This window comes from Caretta caretta, chromosome 2 (assembly GCF_965140235.1).
Source record: "Caretta caretta isolate rCarCar2 chromosome 2, rCarCar1.hap1, whole genome shotgun sequence".
Classification (NCBI taxonomy): domain Eukaryota; kingdom Metazoa; phylum Chordata; order Testudines; family Cheloniidae; genus Caretta; species Caretta caretta.
In genome coordinates this window covers 100,832,009-100,857,273 of record NC_134207.1, presented here as the reverse complement: position 1 = coordinate 100,857,273, position 25,265 = coordinate 100,832,009, and the positions used below count along the sequence as shown (strand labels likewise).

The 25,265-nt window shown below is 42.5% G+C and overlaps 1 protein-coding gene across 2 annotated transcripts in view; it reads right to left on the bottom strand.

The window, feature by feature from the left end:
• The window catches only part of CNDP1 (carnosine dipeptidase 1), a 34,137-nt gene extending 11,345 nt beyond the window's left edge, over positions 1–22,792 (bottom strand). The window contains exons 1-4 of one of the 2 annotated variants that reach the window (XM_048840104.2): positions 22,705–22,792; positions 9,574–9,696; positions 7,994–8,137; positions 1,598–1,760 (exon numbers count right to left, since the gene is read on the bottom strand). In XM_048840104.2, the coding sequence (XP_048696061.1) occupies positions 1,598–1,760; positions 7,994–8,137; positions 9,574–9,675 (409 nt within the window). In that variant the 5' untranslated portion in view covers positions 9,676–9,696; positions 22,705–22,792. Of the gene's footprint in view, positions 1–1,597; positions 1,761–7,993; positions 8,138–9,573; positions 9,697–10,288; positions 10,446–22,704 lie in introns of those variants that run through there. The other variant, XM_048840103.2, reaches the window with a different exon arrangement.
• Positions 22,793–25,265: the final 2,473 nt, after the last annotated feature.

The window sequence follows — 25,265 nt, the reverse complement described above, 5'->3', positions numbered from 1 at the left end:
TAGACCTCTGAGGTCTCCAAGTTCAAATGTTGATTTGTGGCACAAGTCTGCTTGCTGGTTTTATTCTAGTTCTTAACAGAAGTTTGTCCAGACAACAACATTTTGATACAGTTTGGCACAACATGCAGTTGCTATGCACATGAAGCCCACAAAAAGAACTGTAGGGATGGTATCACTCAGCAGTGATGTGTGTAGGAATTACACACTACCTTGAAGTCCTATATATGCATCCAGGGGTACAGGCCATGGTATTACTACAAAACTTTTCAGATTGATAAATCTGCATACATTTATAAGGGTCCAGATTCTGCTCTCATTTACATTGGTGTAAATCCAGAGTAACTGCCATTGAAGTCAATGGAGCTACACTGGTAAGTTTGATAGGAATCGGTCCCAAAGAGTGGGAAGGAGTGGACTAGTGGTTAGAGCACAGGAGTGGGAGTTGGGATTTCTGAGTTCTCTACCTTACTCTTCTACTGACTCACTGTGACCTTGGCTCCATAGTTTTCTTTTCTACATTGTCTTAGATCCACCTGATTTCTCGAGGGAGCATGAAATTAAGGGAGGGAATACGACTGAGTTTCATGCATCACTGTCGGCATGGGTGGCGGGTATAGTAGGCCGGGGGGGGCGGGAGGGGGCTAAGCCTCCCATAAGCCAAGCCTTGGCCCCGCATGAGCTCTGCCAAGCTAGAGGGAGCTCAGCTCCGGCTAGAGGCCAGCAGGGACCAGTTGGTGGCCCAGTGCTGGGGCCGGCCGGAGGCCCAAGGGGGTTCAGCTGGGGCTCCTCCGGCCAACAGAAGGGATGGGGGGAGGCGCGGGGCTCCAGCAGATTGGGATGGGGGGAGGCAGGGCTTTGGACAGAAGGGGTGGGACCGCAGGTGCATGGCTAGCCTCCCCACATTGGGGGCTCACAGCTGCCCATGACTGTTGGCCCCTGTGGAAGGTCCTTGGGCAGAGCTCTGTGGAGCTGCGGTATCAGCAGAATGGGAGGAGGCGCTGTACATTCTGCATTATCCTCTTCTGACCCAGAAGATTTCAGAGCAAAAACATTCTGTTTTGTTGGCCAAAGCCGAAAACGTTTTCAGTGTCTAAGCAAACTAACCAACCTACCAACCAAACAAAAAAACCAACTAAATCCCACCACGTGCAGCCCGCAGCCAACAAATCAGCAGAGCCAAAACAAAAACAAAAACAAAGCCAATTAAAGCAGAGCAAAAACAAAACAAAAAACACCCCCCAAAACCAAAAACCCACAAGCAGCACAGCAGTACAGTGCCCGCTGGAAAAAGAAAAGGAGTACTTGTGGCACCATAGAGACTAACAACCAGGGCAACTGCCTTGCTTGCCTGCTCCTACAACCAACCCTGATTAACTCCTGCTGGCTCTTTCCCAGCTGATTCTGTGCAGTCACAAGCAGGACTCAACCAATAACAGTATGGTTCCTGAAAGCCCATTTCCCTTGAATTTGTCCCAGAGATTTCCACAAGAGTAGCACCTTCTTACACCGGCTTGAGTTTAGAGGGAACCTCCTCCCACTCCATAATTTACTGTCTTGCATACAAATACTTGTGCCAGAATAATGACTATGTACAGACCATCAGTTTCAGTCAGTGTGTAGGGGTCAGTTTTCCATCCATCTTCTTTTTTGGCAGGTTGTACGTCCACATGGCCATAGAAACATACAGTGGGTTTTTGTGGATCTTTACCAAGTTCTGCTAGAATTAGAGGAGGCAACAGAAGGCTCTGGCCATCAGGCAGCTGTGGAGGAACATTAACACAGTAACAAAGAAACGCCAAAGCTTTGTGAGAACATGCTAGTAGTTACAAGGGGAATTGGAATTGTCAGTATTCAAATGACCCTTTACTGGTGCACTGGACTCTTATCAGAGCAGGTTGTCAAATTTCCACCCTATCGCTAAAGCTTATACAGAAACTAAGTTCCTCTCCCCAGCCATTGAGCTTCTTCTTGAAACTGAAGAGCCCATCTAATGTTTAACTGTAATACAATGATAGCACACGCTCTTTGCTAGGCCCTTCCATTCCCTCCCAAACTCAGCCTGCAATGGAGACGACAGAAAGCTGTCCACATGTGACAGGAGAATGAATCAAAGGCTGCACAGAAGCTACTTTTGACTTTGGTTTTGCAACAGATTGAAGTTCCAGGCTCTTGGAATCGACTGAAAAATGAATATAAAGCCGTGTTGGTAGGCAGCACTGGCAGCTGTTGCACACCATTCTGAAGACAGGCTAAGGTCTCAAGCTAATATGGCACACAAGACAGATTTCTGCACAGATCAGAGAAAACTGGACGGCTCACAAAAGGAGCAGCTCTCTGTTTCAGAGGAGAAGAATTTGCAGATTGCCTTGCATTAACACGTGCTTTTGGTCTGCGTGAAAGGAAGGTAGCTGCTGCATTACACTGATAGGAGAGGAAATTTGTAAGAAGTGTAGTGCTTTCTCCTCCCTACAGAATGAAGGAAAATGGATGCCCTGTCCCTTTAAATGTTTGAGCTCTCCCCCCCTCCCCAGTACAAAGCTTCCCTTTTGGGTTGTTTTTTTGCTTCAAGAACAATAAAGGTTTCCATGGCAGCTAGATGAGTTTAAATGAGCTTCTCTGTGTCTGTATCTCGTTCTCCGCTGGGTCCAGATACAACATTTGGCAATGAAGGATTTCTATCCCATGCATGTCCAGTGCTCCTACTGCCTGAATGAAAAGAAGACAAAGGAAGGAAATAATATTGTAAAAAAGGGGGGAAAGTTTACCCAGAGGCACAAGGTGACAGTCTGCTGCTTTTGCTACTGGGAGAGTGTGATCCACTCAGCTAGAGAGGGGGAATTGGCAATTACAAACTGAACAAAGAATAGGCTACTACTCAGAGCTACTGAAAACAAAGCAGTGAGCGGGAAGTAAGCAACCATGTTGACAGACCATGTGCAAGCAGGCAACAGAGCAGCTGCTTAGCCTGCCCCGAGGCTCTACGGACAGTAGAGGGAGCCCAAATACAGCCAAAGGGAGAAGTCTACAGTCTAGTGTTGGCATGCAGCCAAAAGAGGCAGATTGAGTGCAGATGCAGAGTAACAAAAAAAGAATTTCCTTGTGGCAGAGAAGGTGTCCAGGAGGTTTGAAGTCCAACAGGAGAACAGAGGAATGGAAATTTGTGTGGGCAATGTTGGTGAATTCAACAACAACTGCAAATCATGGGTGGTGTATCTCCAAAATTTTGAGTAATTTGTAACTTGCTGTTCTATTCCAGTCAGACGAGTTAGACCCTTGTTAACAGTGATGGGCATACTGAAGGCATAGGGACTGCTGCATGACCTATTGTCTCCAACTGTGCCCGGAACCGCCAGGTACGCTGCAATTCATGCAGAAATACAGGAACATTTTTCTCCGACCCATTGATGGTAGCAGAATGATATCGGTCACATCAGCGACATCAGGGAAGTGGAGAGTTGGTAGCACAGTTCACTGCTGCTCTAAGGAAGTTGTCAGTTCAGACAAATATTAAGTGATTCCCCTCCATGACCAGTTAGTCTCTGGATTATGCAATGAGCAGGTCCTGAAAAAATTATTTACTGTATCAGTGCTTACATTCAAGAAGGCTGTTGAAGTGGCTGTTACAATGGAAAGTGCAGAGGATTCTCTGGACTTTAGCATGAACTGACAAGTTCATCTTGTGAACTGATCAGACAGAAAACCACGGGAATGTAAGTGTAAGCGGGGGAATAGTCACTATGCACTACTCCGGTGAAGTGGGCTAGTGAAAGGACCTGAGTCCTCGCTCCCACTTCCTTTACCCAGTGGCCTCCCTGCCCTTGAAGACTCCCCTTCCACTCTCCTGTCTGGCAGAGTCCTCGTAACCCCAACAAGGCTGGGCCCAGGATTCCTGGGGGGCTCGAGCCCCAACCCTGCTGTGGTCACCTAGGACAGGGGCTAGGGTGTCCCCACTCCGAGGTACTCTCTCTGCACTGGGCACTTCTCTGACCCACTGACCATTACATACAAGTTAAAGCAAATGCAAGTTATTTCATCAACAATTAATTTTAAAAAGAATAAGGAATAATGGGAAAGGTTAAAGGAAACACATCAACCCGCTCTGTGGCAGGGAACATCACAAACAGTGTCTCTGGAATGTCCGGGCAGTTCACAGTCTGTTCCTTGTAAGTCCCAGGCCTTCTTCTCAGGCCCTGGCTGTGCTGTAGGGATGCTGTGGGTTGGACACTTGCTCTGGTGGTAGCCACACGCTCTCAGGCTCTAAGTGGTAGGACCCTTCTTCCCAGTGTCGCCCCCACCCTGTCAGGGTTATGATCCAAGCCTGGCCTGCAGAGCCTCTTGGCTGAGGCATCTCCCTGTGCTGGGCCCGCTGCCCAGGGTCCCCCTCGCTCTCCCCAGCTGCTCACCACACCCAGCTCCGGACTGCTCCAGCCCCAGCTCCACCACTCGGTCTCCGCACTGCTGCTGCTGCTCTGCCTCCAGCTCCCTGGGCTGCTTCTTTGGCCCCTCTGGCTCTGGTTGCTGCAGCTCTGCTCCCAGGACAGGTCTGCTCTGCAGGCTGCTTCTGTGACTCTGCTCCCAGCACTGACCTGCTTCCTGGGCTGCTTTTCTGGCCCCTCTGGCTCTGGTTGCTGCAGCTCTGCTCCCAGGCCAAGTCTGCTCTCTCTGGGCTGTGCCTCTGGCTTTGGGGCTGCAGCTCTGCTCCCAGGACAGGATTTGCTCTCTCTGGGCTGCTTTTCTGGTCCCTCTGGATCTGGCACAGCTCTGCTCCCCAGCTCAGCTTGGGCCCCTGCTTTCTTCTCCTTAGCTCGGCCCCACTCTGTCTGATCCAGGCAAATCCAGCTCACACGGAAGACGGGACCTCCCTGGCCTCCTGAATCTCTGATTAGCCTGCCCGCCCTGTCATTCAGGCTGGCCTGGAGCATTGGCCTCTCCCCATTGTTCCTAGGGACAATCAGTCTTAGGGTCATGGTTTCCCATAGACCCTTCCCCCTTTTGTACTGGGAGCTAGCCAACCAAAACACCCCCACTGAATGTTAGTAAGGGGGCAACAGCCCCCTTACATAAGGAATTTCTGTGTGGCCACTGTGCACAAACTGTGCATGCTGAGAAGACTTGCTGGACACACCAGGTCATTTGCAGGAAGTGCCAGAAGAGAGGACACATTGCTGTGATCTGTCACAGTTCAATGACCTCCAGCACAGGTTAATCGTCCATACCAGAAGACACCTGTGAAGACTGAACCTAAGAGAAGACGGGAATTAGGAATTCATAATGTGGAAAAAAACAAGAGCTCTAGTGACACTGGCCAAGACTTAGCACTACCTTATCACAAGCTGGAGTCAGAAATGGCATCTGGGTCGCACCCTTGATTGAAGGAATGTCTACAAGAATGGAGCTTGATCCTGGAGCTGGCATTTCATTGATTTCATTGATATCACCAGACTTTGTTACAAGTTCCTCTGGAAGAAACCTGTATGGTTTTGAAGATTTATACTGGAGAAAAGTTAGTCCCAAAAGGGATACTCCAAGTGAAATTCAACTAGATGGACAATCCCTTTTATGTGATTGAAGGAAAATATCCACCGCTATTTGGCAGATCATGGCTTGTCCACTCACAAATTTTAGTTAGGTTATTTAGTCTTTGATGGCACAAAATTGCGGGGGCCTGGATAATCTCCGTCCAAGAACATTACAGGAATTGGCATATGAAATTGATAGCCCAATAGAAAAGATTTTTAATGAATCTGTAAACTCAGGGGTTGTGCCCTATGACTGTAGAATTGCTAATATAGTACCTCTTTTTAAAAAAGGGGGGCAAAAGTGATCTGGCAAACTATCGGCCTCAATTGTATGCAAGATCTCAGAACAAATTTTGAAAGACAAAGTAGTTAAGGACACAGAGGTAAATGATAATTGGAATAAAATACAACATAGTTTTACAAAAGGGAGATGATGCCAGACCAACCTAATCTTCTTCTTTGAGAAGATAACTGATTTTTTAGACAAAGGAAATGCAGCAGATCTAATCTACCTGGATGTAAGTCAGGCATTTGATACAGTTTCACATGGGAAATTATTAATTAAATTGGAGAAGATGGGAATTAATATGAGAAATAAAAGTTGGATAAGGAATTTGTTAAAGGGGAGACTACAATAGATCATACTGAAAGGTGAACCTTTCAGTCAGGCTGGAGGGGGGTTACTAGTGGAGTTCCTGAGGGATCAGTCTTGGTACCTATCTTATTTAACATTTTTATTTATGACCTTGGCACAAAAAGTGGAAATGTGTTATTAAAATTTGCAGATTTCACAAACTTAGGAGGTATTGCCAATATGGAGGAGGACTGGAATATCATACAAGAAAATCTGGATGACCTTGAAAATTGGAGTAATAAAAATAGGTGAAATTTAGTAGTGCGAAGTGCAAGGCCATACACTTAGGGACTAACAAGAATTTTTGCTATAAGCTGGGGACTTATCAATTGAAAGTAACAGAGGAGAAGAAAGACCTGTGTATATTGGGTGATGACAGGATTACTATGAGCCGCCAACATGATGCGACTGTGAAAAACGCTAATGCAGTCCTAGAATGCATCAGGCGACTTATTTCTAGAAGAGAGAGGGAAGTGTTAATAGCATTATACAAAGCACTGGTGAAACCTCATCTGGAATACTGTGTGCAGTTTTGGTCTCCCAAGTTTAAGAAAGATGAATTCAAACTGGAACAGGTGCAGAGAAGAGCCACTAGGATGATCAGAGGAATGGAAAGCCTACCTTATGAGAGGAGACTCAAAGAGCTTGGCTTGCTTAGCCTAACCAAACAAAGGTTGAGGGGAGATATATTTTTAGAGAGCAATTATATCAGAGGGATACATATCAGGGAGGGGAAGGAGTTATTTAAGTTAAGCATCAATGCTGACACAAGAACAAATGGATATAAACTCGCCATCAACAAGTTTAGGCTTGAAATTAGGCGAAGGTTCCTAGCCAACAGAGAAATTAAGTTCTGGAACAGTCTTCCAAGAGGAGCAGTAGGGGCAAAAAACCTAAATGGCTTCAAGACTGGGCTTGATAAGTTATGCAGGGGATGGTATGATGGGACTGCCTACAATGGCATGTAGCCAATCTGCGACTGCTTGTAGTAAATATCTCCAATGGCTGGAGAGGGGATACTAGATGGGGAGGGCTCTGAGTTTCTACAGATAATTCTTTCCCAGGTGTCTGGCTGGGGGTCTTGCCCACATGCTCAGGGTCTAACTGATCACTATATTTGGAGTAGGGAAGGAATTTTCCCCTGGGTCAGATTGGCAAACACCCTGAGGCGGATGTGTATGTGTGTGTCGAGGTTCACATTCCTCTGCTGCATGGGGCATGGGCCACTTGCAGGTTTAAACTAGTGTAAATGGTGGAGTCTCTGTAACTTGAAGTCTTTAAATCATGATTTGAGGACTTCAGTAACTCAGCCAGAGGTTAAGGGTCTATTACAGGAGTAGGTGGCTGATATTTTGTGGCCTGCAATGTGCAGAAAGTCAGACTAGATGATCCCTGATGGTCCCTTCTGGTCATAAAGACTATAGGTCTATGTAAATGATAAGGTACATATATATTTGGGAAGTTTTTTTTAATGTAGGGTGTAAAAATGTGTTGTCCTGTCCCTTTAAATGTTTGAGAACTCTCCTCTCCCCAGAGTAAAGCCTCACTTTCGGGTTGGTTTCAGTTTTGTTGCAAGAACAATAAAGGTTACCAAGGGAGCTAGAGATGTGCTTAAATGAGCTTCTCTCTATCTGTATCTCCTTCTCTGCTGGGTCCAAATATAAGAAACCACCTTACTTCCTGGGTTAATGTTTTGATCCTATGCTTAGAAGTGACTATCCATGTGACAATGGGTGTCTCACTCCTTCCTACCAATGAGAATTATTCATATGTTACTTTAGAACACACCGTTAAAGTACAGATCAGAGTATTTTGAAACATGGCAATGATAAATAGGTACCTTGTGGGATCCCAACTTCACTAACCCAACAGTGGCTCCCAAAGCTCGAAGCCTGTCTGCTGTTAATTCCACCATTCGTGTTACTTCTTGTCTTAGCCGTGGTTGAATAGAATCACTCTCCACGGCTACCCATTCCTTAAGGGTCTGCAAAGGAAGCCAGGAATATAATTAAATGAACCACTGGGGTACTGAAAACCAGATCTGCACTGTTGTTTGCGTTTTGAACTCAAAACACATCAGATTTGAAGCTGTTTTAATTCCAGCTCTGTCTAGCCTAGCCATCTAACTTCCCTTCAACTGTGTAATTGTATTTTGCATGTATTGTCTAGAGTCTAGACAATCCTCATCTAGTTTCAGACATGCCCACTGTTCTATCTGGCAAAGAATTGTCAGGACACTGGATCACTTTCTCTCTTGTTAAAGTGTCAGGTCTGCTGCTAAAGTCAGAGTGATCAGAATCTGATTCCCTCATCCATCTTTACAGTGCTTCATTGAAACAACCCTCTTGATTCCATCAGCGGACCCCAACAGTTCTGATTGCCTTTCTACCTGTCCCTCAGGAAGCACCATTTTCACACGTATAGTACACCTTGTGGGGGGGGGGGTATAGTTTCAGAGCAAACAAAATGCACCCCAATGGATTCCTTAAAGATAGGGTGCTCTAGAGAGATTTTGCAGGGCAGGGATGGTCTATCTTTCTGTCTTCTATCCATCTGAGGTAATTCTAAGCTAACTGTCATCATAGGATCTAAACTCCAGTCTTGGAGAATGTAGAGAGGGACCAGAGTATTATTAAGGCTGTCCATCTAAATTCCCTTCAACTGTGTAATTGTATTTTGCATGAATTGTCTAGACAATCCTCATCTAGTTTCAGACATGCCCACTGTTACAATGAGTACTGCTATTGAGTAATTCCAGCAAAATGAAGCGTTCATAATTTGACATGAACTAATCATGTCTGAACCATTCCTCAGTTCTTCCTTTTCCCCCAATGCAAATTGATCCCAGTTTGTTTTTTTTAAAAAAAGCATCTCTTGAAAGGCTAAACCCTGGAGAAGAGGTCACAGGCCAAACGAACAAGCTGTGCACTCACAGAAATGCACAAAAACATCACAGCACTGAGGAAAAGAATCCTGAGCCCTGCCCCCAACCTAGTAATCAGTGCAGAGCTGGCATGTCTGCATGGCAAAGTGAGTGAAGCAGCAGCATAAGTAGCCTGCTTCTCCCCTTCATTCGCGGTTTTGGCTCAGTATGGATTTGCATACTCTGCATGGATCTAGTGGTGATGGCCACAGTCCACCCACATTCCCGTGTTGCATGGTACATTGTGCGCAAAGCCACCACCGATCTCTGCTACATGGAACACAAGAAGAGTACAGTGTCCCCACCATAGACTTTTCCTTGCCTAGCCCTGCTGTGTAGTGAAATGTGGCATTTCCAGTACATCTGAGGCCTTGTGGAAGCCTGCTCAGTATTTTTCCCCTTAGAAGAAAAAAGATGTGGTCTCATAAACACACATTGTTGGTCTTTATTACTTCACTTCTGCATTGTAGCTATTTGACAATATGTGTAGCTCTTACCTGAATAAATTCATTTTGATGAAGATCAATATATTGGAAGATCTGATTCTCCAAGCCTGAGGAAGAGGGGGATGAGGACACTCCTGCCTCAAAGAGCAGCATGATAACAGAAAGAGCCAATATCTGCAAGTTCAAGACAAAATTTGCTATATGGAAGAGAAGACATCCACAAGCATTTGTCAGGTATATTTCACGGTTGGGCAGGCAGCCACAAATAACTGCTGAACAATGGACAGGTCAGTCTGCTTTAAAGTCCAACTGCACTAGGCAAAGACATTTCGCACATACAGCATGCAGAGTTTATTGGTCAATCTGTAGGGGGTGGGAAATGGGAAATGGGTTTTGCACTATCTGGACTAAAAGCAACTTCTGGGAATTATTTTGATACACAAACATTTTCTAAAGAAACATTTATTTCTTCATGAGAAACTGTGAAACAATCTCAAACTGTAGGTTCTGCCAAACACAACAAACCATCATGGGCGGGGAATGCAAACACAAATACCAATGGCCCAAGTCGCTCAGCTTTCTATTCTGACATTTCCAAAAGGAAAAAGAAGCACTAATTCAATAATGTACATTCCATATGGTACGTACAATTTGTTTAAAGGAATAACAATCCTGATGGAGAAGTATATGAGTCAATAAATGGCTTTTGTGGATGATTAGACTCGAGGGAAAAGCTGAAACATTAGATAATGCAGAAGTCACTTACTGCCTTGTGTAGTCCCACTGCCACGAACGTTAGACAAAACAAGATTTAACAAGCCACTTTAGTTAAAATATTGTTCTTGCTTCACAAGCGTTTGAAAGCGTTTCTTCTCCTGCTGTGTTCCTGGAGTTTCTGCTAATGGTTCTCTGAGCTGGGAGCTAGATACTTGACATTTGAAGGGTGGGGCTAAAAATGAAATAGTTTTGTAGGGAGTGATCTCTTCAGAAAAAGGGATTCTGGGATTTAAAACAATGAGCTGCCTGTCCAAAAAGTTGTACTTTAAATTGAGTCCACAAAACAAGCTGCTGCATGCACAAACTGTAATGGTCATACTTTGATTCCGGCATGTGAAATGCAAAAATGCTTTCCTGAAATGTTAGCCTCTAGTTTTAACTGCAGTTTCAGTGATGTTTGTGAGAGAACAAGATATAAAAAGTGAACTGACAAACAAGAGGAGAAAAAGGAATGATAGTGAAAATAAGATCATGTGGTGACATAGGTATTGCACAGCTTGATGGTTCCTGAAGGTACCAGAGCTCTCTCTGTTATTAAATGTACCTACAATCACCTAAACCCACCTGACACAAAACCAACTTCTACCAGTTGGATAATTTCTTGTAGGCACCACAGCAGAGGTGGTTCTTGAGGAGGGATTTGAAAGAGAGGGAAGTATGGTAACAGCTGTGATAAGCTGACAAACTGGCAGCCAAGGCATTGGCATAGTGGAGGAGGCAGGGGGCTATGAGACAGAAAAGGAAAAGCAAAGAGGGGCAAAGTGGTGAAGGGCCTTGTAGGTGACCAAAAGCAGCTTAAAACTTGATGAATTCACAGGGAATCCAGTGAAAGCGTTAGGTGGGGGTGGTGCAGTCTGAACATCGGGCAGGAAAGACAGCCATCTCTACTATTTTATCATTAGAACAGGCAGGCAAAGTAACAAAAACTCACTTTTTTCTAATATTGTCAGACCCTGAGGCCTGCTCTCAGTTTTCATATGGGCAATATTTCTAGAGTTTAATTAATCTGCAGAGATTGGAGGCTTGAGCCTTAAAGTCAAACTATGGCCTGCAAGTCTCCCTGAGCTAGAAGCCATCCTGGGAAAACTACCCTCCTGGTTCCATCACATGGAAGGTCGGAGAGCTTGTTATTGAGCCCTCCCTGGAAATAGTTGCTACCATTTTTCATGTCTCTCAAACTCCAGTTTGACGTGTAAATGGAATGCTAGTCTGTTGGACGGTGGTGACAAATGGGCTGTAACGGTCCAGGTAGACAGCAACCTCCTCATCAACTATCTGAAATTCGTGGCTAGATTCTTTGTCCGCACAAGTTTAGTGAAGAGCAGATCTTAGACCAGTGGTTCTTAAACTTTTGCATTGGTGACCCCTTTCACACAGCAAACCTCTGAGTGTGACCCCCCTTACAATTAAAAACACTTTTTTTTAATATTTAACATCATTATAAATGCTGGAGGCAAAGCATGATTTGATTTGGCAAAGCGTGATCAGCTCGCGACCCCCCAAGTAATAGCTTCGTGACCCCCTGAGGGGTCATGACCCCCAATTTGAGAATCCCTTTCTTAGACAAAAAGTTAGAAGTCATGCATATGAGCAAGTTAATAGATTTATCATGGTGATCTAGAATGCTGCCCACTTCAGCTTGGGAATTCTGGGACCAAGCATGGGCCCAATCCAGTGACCCTTATTCATGGGTGAAGTCGACATGTTTACTGTACACAAGCAGAGACTTGTGAAGAAGTAGAATTTGCAGGATAAGGCCTTGTGTCACCAAATTTAATGTTTAAATAGAAGATATTCCTGACATATACAGTTCTGCAGCATATTAGCACTTGAAACATTGGTATTTGAGAGATCTGAGTGATACAAGCAGGTGGAGTCCAAAAAACAAGAGCATTCCAAAAATAGATTTAGGCAGAATAGCCCAATTAGAATGTACTTTGTTTAGAATTAGTGTGGGTCATATTGTATGTACCAGATATTTGAATGTTACTGGAAAGTAGAGTAATGGAAAGTGTGAAGGTGGGTTAGGGGAAATCGTTTGCTCATTATTTAAAAGAGAGGCAAATATAAATGACAGCATAAGAAAAAAATGTTAGGTATTTTGAAGTGTCGAGATTAAATATGGGGATACTGTAGAAATACTAAAAGTGGTTAGAGAGGAAAAAAACCTCAAGCAATGATCAGAATAATAATTTCCTTCCATTAGTGAGGGTTTTTTCTCCAGATAAAGAAAAGGCAAAAATTTCATCCAGCAGATGGAGCTAATAAACCATTCATAGTTTAAGCTAATAAACATTCCATGGTTTATAGATTCCATTAATCAGTTATAGCAATAGAAGTGTGGGGTAAAACCAAATGGAAATAGTGAAGGGACTTTTGAAGCAAGCATGAAAAAAAGCCAGGAAATTCTGAGTGGGGAAAAAATATCTTAGAGGGGTTAATAAGAAATAGGTGATGCTTGTTGGTGCTTTTGTTTTTAATTGTTCAGAGTATCTTAAAGTTTAGGACAGAGCAGCGGCGGAGAGGATTTAACAATAGGAGGCTTACAATAGAGTCCAAAATCCCAGCTCTGAACCTCTCCCATAATGTTTCAGCGTGAAAACTGCTACAAACATTTGTGGCTTGGGACCCATTTTAGAGTGAGAGCCCTTAGCACTGAGACAAAAGGGCTTGTGAGACTGGAAATACCATGCAAGAGTTGGGGGATACACGTTTCTTAAGAAGGGAGGAATTAAATCAGACCCAGAGAAAACCCTAAGAAGAGGGATGGCTCCTTGTTGAAAGGCTCTGGCTGCACAAGGAAATGCTCATCATTAATTCAGAAGGTGCTAGAAAATGCCTTTAACTGTAGAAAAATATTAATGAGGCTTTCTGTGAGATCACAAAACCAATATGATCAGTGTAGCAAGAGGTCAAAAGTCAATGCTTGCCATTACATAAAGGAAAAACAAAAATGGAGCTTGTCTCATTTTTTATGATGTATAAAGGGAACCTGAAACTTTGCTTTTTAAAGATTCATTTTTCTGCTTTTTTATTTATTTATTTTTTAATGTTGGAAATTAAGTCTTGTCTGTGGTGGAAAGTCTATAATCACACGCGAACTAGTGAAATAACACCACAGAAGTGTGAAAACCAAGAGGAAAGGATTTGTAATGTGACCATATAAAACTCTAGTTTTGTTCAGACCTCTACCTTCTATGATGAATTAATAATTCAGAGAAAAGATACCTTTGTTAAAATTCAGCACCCTGGCCATTCCATTACCATTTGAGAGCTCACAATGCACAACCTCCAAGACACCCAGGAGGCTCCCCAGCAAAGCCAGGGAAGGGCAGTCTTGACAGTTCCAGTATTTCTAAGTTAAAGCAATTTTTGAACACCTGTTTGTATTGTGTATGTGTATGCCACCTTTTTCAGTCCTGTGTCACAGAACGTTTATTTCAGTCCATTTTCAATAAAGTTTAGGTGAGCAATTTCTTGTTTATGATTCTTGAGTGTGGTTTTTGAGCAGCTTCTCCGCCTCAGACATATTACTTTTGGGACGGGGATCATCTTTCTCATAGATTTAGAGATTCTAAGGCCAGAAGGGACCACTGTGATCATCCAGTCTGACCTCCTGTATAACACAGGCCATAGAACTTCCCCAAATAACCCCTAGACGAGGTCTTTTTAAAAAAACATCCAATCTCAATTTAAAAATGGTCAGCGATGTAGAATCCACCACAATCCCTTGGTAAGTTGTTCTATTGATTAATAAGGCTCCATGTTTGTCACGGAGGTCACAGAAGTCACGGATTCCGTGACTTCCTTGACTTCGCATGGACTACTGCTGGGGCAGTTTCACCCCCCACCCCAGCAGCAGGAGTTTGGGGGCTGGGGGCTCATGGCTGGGGATTGGGGTGCGGGGTGGTGCTTACCGGCAGGGGGTGTGGGTCCCCAGAAGGGCAACAGGAACTCCCCTCCCTCAGCTCCTAGCTCCATGTGCTGCCTCTGCCAGCAGGCACCGCCCCCCCCCCCGCAGCTCCCATTGGCCAGCAGTTCCCAGCCAATGGGAGAACTGGGGCTTGGGGCGGAGTGGAGGCAGCCCATGGAGCTTAGGAGCTAGGTAAGGAGCTTGCCCCAGCCCCGCTAACCCTCCCCTGCAGCACCCACCGCACACACACACACCCCCGTCCCCCGCAGCTGCCCTGCTCCCAAGTTTTAGTCAGGGGTATATACTAAAAGTTATGGACAGGTCACGGACCATGAATTTTTCTTTACTGCCCATGACCTGTCCGTGACTATTACTAGAAATACCTGTGACAGAAACATCGCCTTATTGATTAATTACTCTCACCTTTAAAAATGTATGCCTTCTTTCCGGTCTGAATGTGTCTAATTTCAACTTCCAGCCCCTGGATGGCGTTATACCTTTCTCTGTTAGACTGAAGAGCCCCTTGTTAAATATTTGTTCCCCAAAGATGTAAGTACATACAGATTGTAATCAAATAACCCCTTAGCCTTCTCTTTGTTAAGCTAAATAGACTGAGCTACTGGAGTATGTTACTTTAAGGCACGTTTTCTAATCCTTTAATTTTGTATTTATACAGTGCCTAGCTCACTGCGGTCCATAACCAGGGTTCCTAGGCACTTCTACAATACAAATAAATAATTTTTTACATAGCATCTTCCATCCAACAATATCCAGGTGCTTCTCTAGAGGTTGACTGATTAAGCCCCACAACACCCACAACTGGGAGGTATAGTGAGCGGTATGCTTTTACAGATGGGGAAAGAGAGATACAACAGTTGTGTTACTTGTATAAAGTCATTCTGAGAGTCTGTCAGAGTTGGGATTAGAACCAAGTTCTCCTGATATCTAATCCTGTGCGATTACGCAACACTACCTTTGTTAAATCTTCTGCCACTGGTTCTATAAGAGTTTAAATTGAGCTCTCCTGCCATTGGCCAGCCGAGGTACTATTACTTTCATTTTCCATTTGTTTAATTTCAGTGTGTCCAGTTTAAATTTTCTACCACAATCCTTTTTCCAGTTTTCGCCCTCAATCTTATTACATTGGTCCCAGTTGTATGTCCCAGACTATACCAGCAAACCCTCCCAGTGTAGATGCAACTTATACTGGCAAAAAAATTTGTTTACTGGTATAGCTTATGCTAATACCCCTCGCAAAATAAGCTATACTGGCAAAGACACTTATGTTGGTATAACTGCGTCTACACCAGGAGAGTTTGCCAGTATAAAAATGTTGTTAAAAAAAAATCACACTGCTAGCAAACATTATTATACCAGCAAAAGCTTCTAGTGCACTTCTGGCCAGAGCACTGGGTGATCTCTCTTCTAAGAACCATAAGGAATTTTCTCCTGAGTGTCCATCCAACACTCCAGAGTTCTAAGATGCTCACTCACTCTCTCTCTATTTAGTTCTTTAATTTCTACTAACCTTATGTCCTTTTTTCCACTTTAATAGCAAGTGCTAGTATTTAATTTGGCCACTTAGGTGTACATCTGCACTCATTATATTTCACATTGTAATAACAAATCAGCTAATTACCACAGTACTGAGAAATACCAGTTATTAAATAGAAACCATTATGATGCCATTGTTATTCATAGCAAAACTCAGCTTTAATTCAGACATGCTCTGGCATTCAGAAAACTAATCAGTTATTTCCATCCCTTTGCCTCCGCCCCACTTGGAACATTTACCTTTAACTATTTTAATCAAGTAACTCTGAGAGTGCTAAGTACTAGTTAGAGTGAGAAGTATTTCTAAATTTGTAATACAAAGATTAAAGATTTATACTGCTGAATAAAAAATATTTATTCTAATTAATTTGCAAATTTATCTTCTGTGTCTTTACACAGAGCTTAAGACCCTGGAGGAAAGTAGTCATCCATCAGTTTATTGCAGGAATATTGTTCTCTGTAGTTAGGACCAAATCCCGTGCTTTGTCTCTTCTTTGACGAGGGACTGACAAATGATTTGGAGGGGGAAAGGGTTGAAAATGGTCTTTTTTTGAAAGTGAAAATGTTTCACAATTTTTTTATTTTGTTTTCGATGAAATCTGAAGATGAAAATACTGTCAGGTTTTGGTGTTTGGCCAAAGAAATACAGCACTTTTAATATGAAGGATGCAACTACAGAAAATGCTTATTTTTATTTTGTTGTTTCTGATATGGCCATCACAACCTCTCTTTTTATGTCTGTGTAGGCCTGACTTGACATGAGTAATTGGTGAGGCCTTATTTCTTGGGAGACAGGATTAGGGAGGTAAATGGATCAGCAGGCTGGAAACAGAATGTCTGCACTAGCCAAGATAAGGGGGAAACACCAAGGAACCATTTACAATGGACAAGATAACAATGGATAAAAAAAGCCTGGAATGTAAGATGAGATAAAGAGTAAGGGCTTGTCTACACTGAAACTTGACAGCGCTACAACTTTCTCGCTCAGGAGTGTGAAAAAACACCCCTCTGAGCGCTGCAAGTTTCAGTGCTGTAAAGTGCCAGTGTAAACGGTGCGCCAATGCTGGAAGCCACACTCTCAGCGCTGGTAGCTATTCCCCTCATGGAGGTGGTTTTTTTAGAGCGGTGGGAGAGCTCTCTCCCAGTGCTCTGCCACGACTACACAGCCACAGCTTTAACGTTGCTGGTCGAGACATGCCCTAAGGCTACGTCTGCACTGGCAAGTGAAAGACAAAACTTTTGTCGTTCAGAAGTGTTAAAACATCCCCCTGAAAGACAAAAGTTTTGCCAACGACAAGTGCAACAAGTGTGAACAATGCTTTGTTGGCAGGAGTGCTCTCCTGCCGACAACGCAAATGCCGGTCATGCGCGGTGACAGTTTTTTGTAGGGCTGTCAAGCGATCAAAAAAATTAATCACGCTGTTAAACAATAGAATATAGTTTATTTTAAATATTTTTGGATGTTTTCTACATTTTCAAATATATTAATTTCAATTACAACACAGAATACAAAGTGTACAGTGCTCACTTTACATTTATTTTTTATTACAAATATTTGCACTATAAAAACAAAAAATATATTTTTCAACTCACCTCATACAAGTACTATAGTGCAATCTTTTTATCATGAAAGGTGAACTTACAAATGTAGAATTATGTCCAAAAAAACTGTTTTCAAAAATAAAACAATGGAAAACTTTACAGCCTACAAGTCCACTCAGTCCTACTTCTTAGCCAGCCAATCATTCAGACAAACAACGTTGGTTACAATTTGCAGGAGATAATGCTGCCTGCTTCTTGTTTACAATGTCACCTGAAAGTGAGAACAGGCATTCACATGGAACTGTTGTAGCTGGCATTGCAAGATCCATATGTCCCTTCATGCTTCAACCACCATTCCAAAGGACATGTTTCCATGCTAATGATGGGTTCTGCCTGATAACTATCCAAAGCAGTGTGGACGGGTGCATGTTCATTTTCATCATCTGAGTCAGATGCCACCAGAAGAAGGTTGATTTTCTTTTTTGGTGGTTTGGGTGTTGCTCTTTTAAGACTTCTAAAAGCATGCTCCACACCTCATCCCTCTCAGATTTTGGATGACACTTCAGATTCTTAAACCTTGGGTCGAGTGTTGTAGCTATTTTTAGAAATCTCACATTGGTACCTTCTTTGCGTTTTGTCAAATCTGATGTGAAAGTGTTCTTAAAACGAACATGTGGTGGATCATCATCCAAGACCGCTATAATATGAAATATATGCAGAATGTGGGTAAAACAGAGCAGGAGACATACAATTCTCCCCCCAAGGAGTTCAGTCACAAATTTAATTGACACATTATTTTTTTAACGAGCATCATCAGCATGGAAGCATGTCCTCTGGAATGGTGGCCGAAGCATGAAGGGGCATACAAATGTTTAGCATATCTAGCATGTAAATACCTTGCAACGCCAGCTACAAAAGTGCCTTGAGAATGCCTGTTCTCACTTTCAGGTGACACTGTAAATAAGAAGCGGGCAGCAGTATCTCCCGTCAATGTAAACAAACTTGTTTGTCTTAGCAATTGGCAGAATAAGAAGTAGGAATGAGTGGACTTGTAGGCACTAAAACAGTGGTTCTCAAACTAGGGCAGCTGCTTGTTCAGGGCTGGGCCAGTTTGTTTACCTGCCTCATCTTCAGGTTTGGCTGTTCGCGGCTCCCACTGGCCGCGGTTCACTGCTCCAGGCCAATGGGGGCTGCAGGAAGTGGCGCAGGCCGAGGGATGTGCTGGCCACCCTTCCTGCAGCCCCCATTGGCATGGAGCGGCAAACTGTCGCCAGTGGGAGCCGCGATCGGCCGAATGTGCGGACGCAGCAGGTAAACAAAGTGGCCTGGCCCGCCAGGGGCTTTCCCTGAACAAATGGCGGCCCTGGTTTGAGAACCACTGCACTAAAGTTTTACACTGTTTTGTTTTTGAGCGCAGTTATGGAACCAAAAAAAAAAAATCTGCATTTGTAAATTACACTTTCACGATAAAGAGATTGCACTACTGTACTTGTATGAAGTGAATTGAAAAATACTATTTATTTTATCATTTTTACAGTGCATATATTTGTAATAAAAATAATATAAAGTGAGCACTATACATTTTGTATTCTGTGTTATAATTGAAATCAATATTGATAATGTAGAAAAACATCCAAAAATATTTAAAAAATTTCAATTGGTATTCTATTGTTGTAAGTGCAATTAATCACGATTAATATTTTTAATCACGATTCATTGTTTTGAGTTAATCGCGTGAGTTAACTGAGATTAATTGACAGCCCCTAGTTTTTTGTTGGCAGGAGAGCCGCCAAACAGTGGCTACACTGTGCGCTTTTTAGCAGCGTGGCTGTAGCGGCATAGCCGGGTCACTAAAAGCTGAGTCGTGTAGACATAGCCTGCTGTACAGGGACTGGTTCCTACAAACTGATAAAGCCAGCCTCAGAACATCTGATGCAATGTATAATAAATGCATTAAGGTAGAGATTTGCTGTTTATCTTTAGACATGTGGTATGCCCTGAATCTATGCCCTGTGCCATTGGTTCTCAACCAGGGTTATGTGTACATCAACTCATCTAGGTATTTGCCTAGTTTTACAACTGACTACATAAAAAAGCACTAATGAAGTCAGTACAAACTAAAATTTCATAGAGACAATGACTTGTTCATACTGCTCTATATACGGAAATGTAAGCACAGTCTTTATATTCCAATTGATTTATTTAATAATTATATGGTAAAAAGGAGAAAGTAAGCAATTTTTCACTAATAGTGTGTTGTGACACTTTTGTATTTTTATGTCTGATTTTGTAAGCAAGTAGCTTTTAAATGAGGTGTAACTTGGGGGTACACAAGACAAATCAGACTCCTGAAAGAGGTACAGTAGCCTGGAAAGGTTGAGAGCCCCTACACTATGCTTAAGGCCAGGGTTTGGATGTGGGTTCGGGCTCCAGCCAGGCAGTGCTTACCTCAGGTGGCTCCCGGTTGGAGGTGCAGCAGGGCTAAGGCAGGCTCCCTGCCTGCCCTGGCTCCGCGTGGCTCCCAGAAGCAGTCAGCATGTCTGCTTCCTAGGTGCAGGGGTGGCCAGGCGGCTCTGTGCGGTGTGCGCTACCCACACCCGCAGTCGCTGCCCCTGCAGCTCCCATTGGCTGCGGTGCTGACCAGAGCCACCAGGGTCCCTTTTTGACTGGGTGTTCTGGTCAAAAACCAGATGCCTGCAATGCTATAATTCACAAATGAAGCCCAGGATTTAATTTTTATTCACAATTAGCTTTAAACGGGGTTGAAAAAAAGCAAAGAAACTAAAGTGTGGGAAAAAGAAGAGTAAAATGATTAATTCTGCAAGTGTCCAATTGGAGGGGATCTAATCACTTGTTAAACAGATTTTGGTGAAATTCTGCTTTTTTAAGCTAAGAGTAAACGTACATGAAAAACCTGAAAAGAGAGAGATGAGAAAATACTCACAGAGCCCTCAGAAGTAACAAGGTAACTAAATACTGTAAATCCAGAAAGGAATTAGATAGCAATCATGTTGTGCTGTTCATCGGGGCGGGGAAATTAAGAGAAGAAACTACATGGTACTTGCACTACACAAAACAGCAACGTCTACTTAGCATTTGTGTAGTAACCAGAAAGAGCTGTGTAAGGGGAGTTGGTTTAATAAACAGAAGTGAGCCTTCTGGTGACACTAAAGCAACTCATTGTTGCAACCAAAACCATCAGGCACTAGTTTCATAGGATGGTACAGACATACAATAGCAAAGGAAAAAACAAACACTATCATGTTAAAATCCTAATGCATTTGAATTGGTCTGACCTTAAAGAGCAGCTAACAGCCCCTGGGAAAGTTTAAAACAATTGTTTTTAGAAATAATGCACATGATATATTTTTAGCACTTCCCTTCCTTCACTCCTTATTAATAAGCACTTTTTCTGTGTTTCACTTTCCTCTTTTTATTCTACAGTCATTAATAAGAAAAGAGGATCTTTGCTTTTTAAGTGTTCTGTTTTGCAGCTTCAGCCTTGTCTACGCACAAGTTGTAATGCTTTAACTGTATCAGTACAACCCAGTCTCGTGGGTTACATCAGGATAAAGGCACCTTATGTCACATAGCTATTATTGTCAGTAACAAGAATAAACTATAGAGATGCAGTCCTTGATCTACACGACAAAGTTTTATGAGCTAGGAGTGTGAAAAAAGCCATGCAGAGAAAATCACAGGTGTAGGCGCAATTATGCCAATAGAGGAGTGCTTCTGTCGGCTTAGCTAATATTGTTTGGGGAGTTGGCGTAACTATTGCAGCAGAACTGCTTCTGCCTGCTTATGCTGTCTCTCAGCTTGAGGTCTCTGTCAGCATAGCTATATCGGCCAATGCTCTGTAGCGTCGACAAGCCCTCATTACCTTTATGAGGATAACTGCATCCACACGAGGCACTGTAGTGATTTAATTATTCTGATAGAAAAGTCACACCCCTAACCAAGATAGGCCTTAGTTGTTGATTGAAGTGACTCTCTGGTTTATGCCATCGCAATCGGGTGCTGTGGATCTGGGTATGGTGCTTTGAAGTCAACAAGCCAGTCGTCCATAGAATGAAATATTTTGAGGACCAAGCAGAGTCGGGGGTGGAGGTGAGGTTTGTCGATGGGAAGTGGATCCTATGAAAGAATTTCTTTATAACATGAAAAAGCTGGAGAATACCTGGGTTTGCATCCTGTTCACAGTAAACTGAACATTTGAAATGGGAAGAGTCTTCAGTTCCAGCAAGGGTTAGTCTGGCAAATAAATGGTGGGTTTTTTCTTGAAGGTAAGATCTTCCTAATGGAACTACTATCAATGAAGGTAGTTTAAAAATAACAAAGACAAAAACTTAGTGTTGCGCTGTTGTCCAAAGAGCTACCTACCTAGTGCACAAAAGGGCAACCATTTGTTTGAATACAATTCTGACTGAAGCAATGGGACCCCTTGTGGCCAAATGGCTGGTTCTAGTATTCACACATTTCTCGTTCAGCAAATTCTCCAGAAAAGGCTCAGCCATGCAAAGCAGCTTCCATTGTACTCCATAGGAGCAGAAGGCATTCAGCAAGTTGCAGGAAGATCTCAGCCTCTCACCAAATCTGGCAGTAATTTAAGTTGGGCAAAGAAACAGAGTTTCATCCTGCAGCCTTATAACTACAGTGGAAGTTCTCCAGGTGAAGTGCTGGCAGGATCTGACATTTGGTTAGTAGATAGAAAGCACTTCCACACACTGATCGCTACTGTTTGAAATGCTGTTTTTGCAATTCTTTGTAAAGCCGTTTCCAAGACAGATAATAGCGCTACGACTAGAGCAGGTGGGAAACCAAGAATTCTGTTTTGTGAAAAAAATGTGAGGTTGTGATATTTTTTTTTGGTTCCATAGAATGAAGTGAAAACCTTTCAAAAATTAAAAAAAAAAAAAAAAAAAATCAAAAAGTGAGAGACATCCAGCCCAGAACAGCCAATAGCCCAGTGGTGAGGGCACTCACCTGACTGCTCTCTCAATCTCACCTGTTGGAGCTGTTCCACTTTGACCTAGTAAATATGTAATTACTTATACAGAGAGACTGATTCTATAGCCCAGTTATGGTGTGGGAGACCCAGATTCACGTCTCTGCTCTGCCTGATTCTCTCTCTGGCCCAATGAATATTTAATTTATACAAAACGGAACAGCTCCAACAGGAGAGATGGAGAGACATCCACACAAGACGAACCAAAGTGCTTGCTGGTTAGAGCACTCCTCTGGGATGCAGAAGAGCCAGGTTAAAATTCCCCAAACAGCTCTACTACTGAAGGCTTGGGCCTACATTCTTAACTCATGCAAGTCTTCTATTCAGGAAAAGTCAGGATATTTATTAACACTATTTTCTATATTGCATATCAAAAGAAAACCTTTACCTATTTATGTTCTTCTTTTTGCCGCTTTCTTGATAGCAGGTGAGGAACTAGAGACACTGAACTACAAGCCATGCTTTTTATTTTGGACAAAGACAATTTATCTAGGTTGATTAAAAGATTTGTAACTAACTAACAAAGGTTACTGAGTGGCTAAAAATTAACTTTTAGTTCAGAGTTTTACGACAGCTTTTTAGTTAAACTGTCAATTAATAATGCAGTCTAAAAAAGCAAAGTCACATACACACCAATACATGTGAAATGTCTCCCACTGTTTCTTTCTGGAGAGTGGACTCTGACAGTGAGCTAAGCATCAGAATGTACTTGACCTTGGCTGATAAGTACCAGGTGTTCAGGACTACAATGTTGTTTTAGAGCATGTAGGGAAGTTTGGTTTTTTAAAATATTATTAAAGTCACACCAGAATGCATTTTTTGCCCAGGATTAAAAATGGTTAATTTAAATTGCTTTATCTGAATAAATATTCCAGGCCTGATACTCCATTGTTCTGCACTGTGTGCAGGCACGTATACCAGTGAGTGTAAAATGATACCAGACTACAATGGTAGTTGTGGTGTCTTTTGCTCTTTACACAACACAAAGAAACCACATGGTCACAGCGGTGGCCCAAAGAACCATATTTACTCAATATACTTGAAAATTCAAGGTCTATCTATCCACATACTGCTGTTCTGGCTGGTTTCTGGAGACTTAAAAACACTGAGTGCCAATAAAGGACTCAAGCTATTTAAAGGGCTACTACCCTATTCCTAGAACATTACTGTTATGTTCACAGCATATGCACAGAGAAATTAGATAACAATATAAATACTCTTGCTGGCAAGTTGCAATATAAAACTACTTTATTACTTAGCATTCAGAGTGATAACACACAAATACCAAAAAACAGAGAGAGAGAAAACAGGCTGCCCCCTAAAGCAGTGAGGCAAAACTCACCCCACCTTGATTTAAGATGGCTCTTTCCAGACTGACACTGATCGTACACTTTGCTACAAAGCCTCCTGGCTTATAACCAGGAACAGGAAACCCGCACCACTGTTCAAGTGATAGCTTGCAATTCCAACACAGCCCTCAATACACCACAACTACAGCAGTATTTTACATCCACTTTGCCCTCACTTAAGTCTGGTGTAAGTGACTGCACAAGGTGCAAGGCAATGGAGAAACAGGCCCTCGGTCTCATTTTGTTGCTCTTTTTTTCCCCTTACCAAGGGACTTTCATATTGGTACAAGTTTGAAAGAGGAACTTGCTATTGTTTCAGATATTTGGGTTTAATATGAATTCCCTCCTTATAGAGGACTGAGTGGTGCAAGGGTTATGAAATTGGAAATAGCATTTTGTATTTATGAGCCCAACGCTGCAGTCCTTTCTCAGGCAAAACTACCATTGCCTAGGTCACCTGTCACATCTTCTAGATGCAGACAAGTTGGTAGTCACCAAGAGATAGCCCCATCTGATGGCTTTTAGGGGACTTATGTGAAATAAGATGGTCTTAGTTCAGTTCACAGAGAATGGCCATCCACATGACCAAATCCACTTCCCCCCACCCACGGTAGTAATGACCCTGCCCCCCCAGTTTTAGCATAAAGGCCAAGATCCTTTGTAGTAGCCTTATAAAGACATCCCCCTCTCCTAAGCGTTCACATTGGGTTAAATTCACATAAAAACTATCTGGGATTTATACAGATGAAATGCAAAGGGAAGGAAGGTGAAATTTGTTTATTTATATTTAAATGTGCCTATCCTGACCCCTAGGCACAATTCTAAAACTACCTAATTCGGATCTCAACTGCCCTGATTTTAAATCAGTCAAACTCCACTATCTTCAACTGAGGTAATCCTGAAGTACAACAGTGTCAGTGAGATCAGAAGCAGGTCTATTAGATTATTGTAGCTCAACAGCTTGCTAATGAGTCATAGTATACTACTGGAAAATGCAATATTGTGCTAAGAAAAAAGGGATTATTTTATTGCTTAATATTTCACTGTAAATAAGTCCTCATCTAATAATTTATAACTTGGAACATAGTTTAGAGTTCATGATGTATCAGATTTATGATTTTGCAGTCATTATTCCATTTATTGGTCATCATAAACGTTACAAACATTGTCTCAAGGTCTGTTTAAATGCAAGCAACTTTATCTCCTTAAATAAAAGTCTCTCTGGTGGTAGCTTATTAACTACTGGAAAGGTTGGCTTATGAGGAAAGCCTAAGGAACTCAATATGAATAGTTTGGTTAAATGCTGACAGTGTTCTGGAGAACAGCTGACTTTAAGTGTTTAAACACTCAGAAGGGAGAAAAATTATTTACAGGGAGTAGAAGAGAGTGGAATTAGTAACAAAGGGATAAGATAAAGAAAAGGAAGCTGTCTTAATATCTTTGTTTTGAATTTGAGCTTTTCCAGGCAGAGATTGTCTCCAATTATGTGTTTGTACAGTGCCTAGTACATTAGGGCCTTAATCTCAGTTGAGGTCACTAGATGCTAATGTAGTAAAAAGACATAAAAAAGAAAAAAAAATCTTACTATAGTTAGACTATG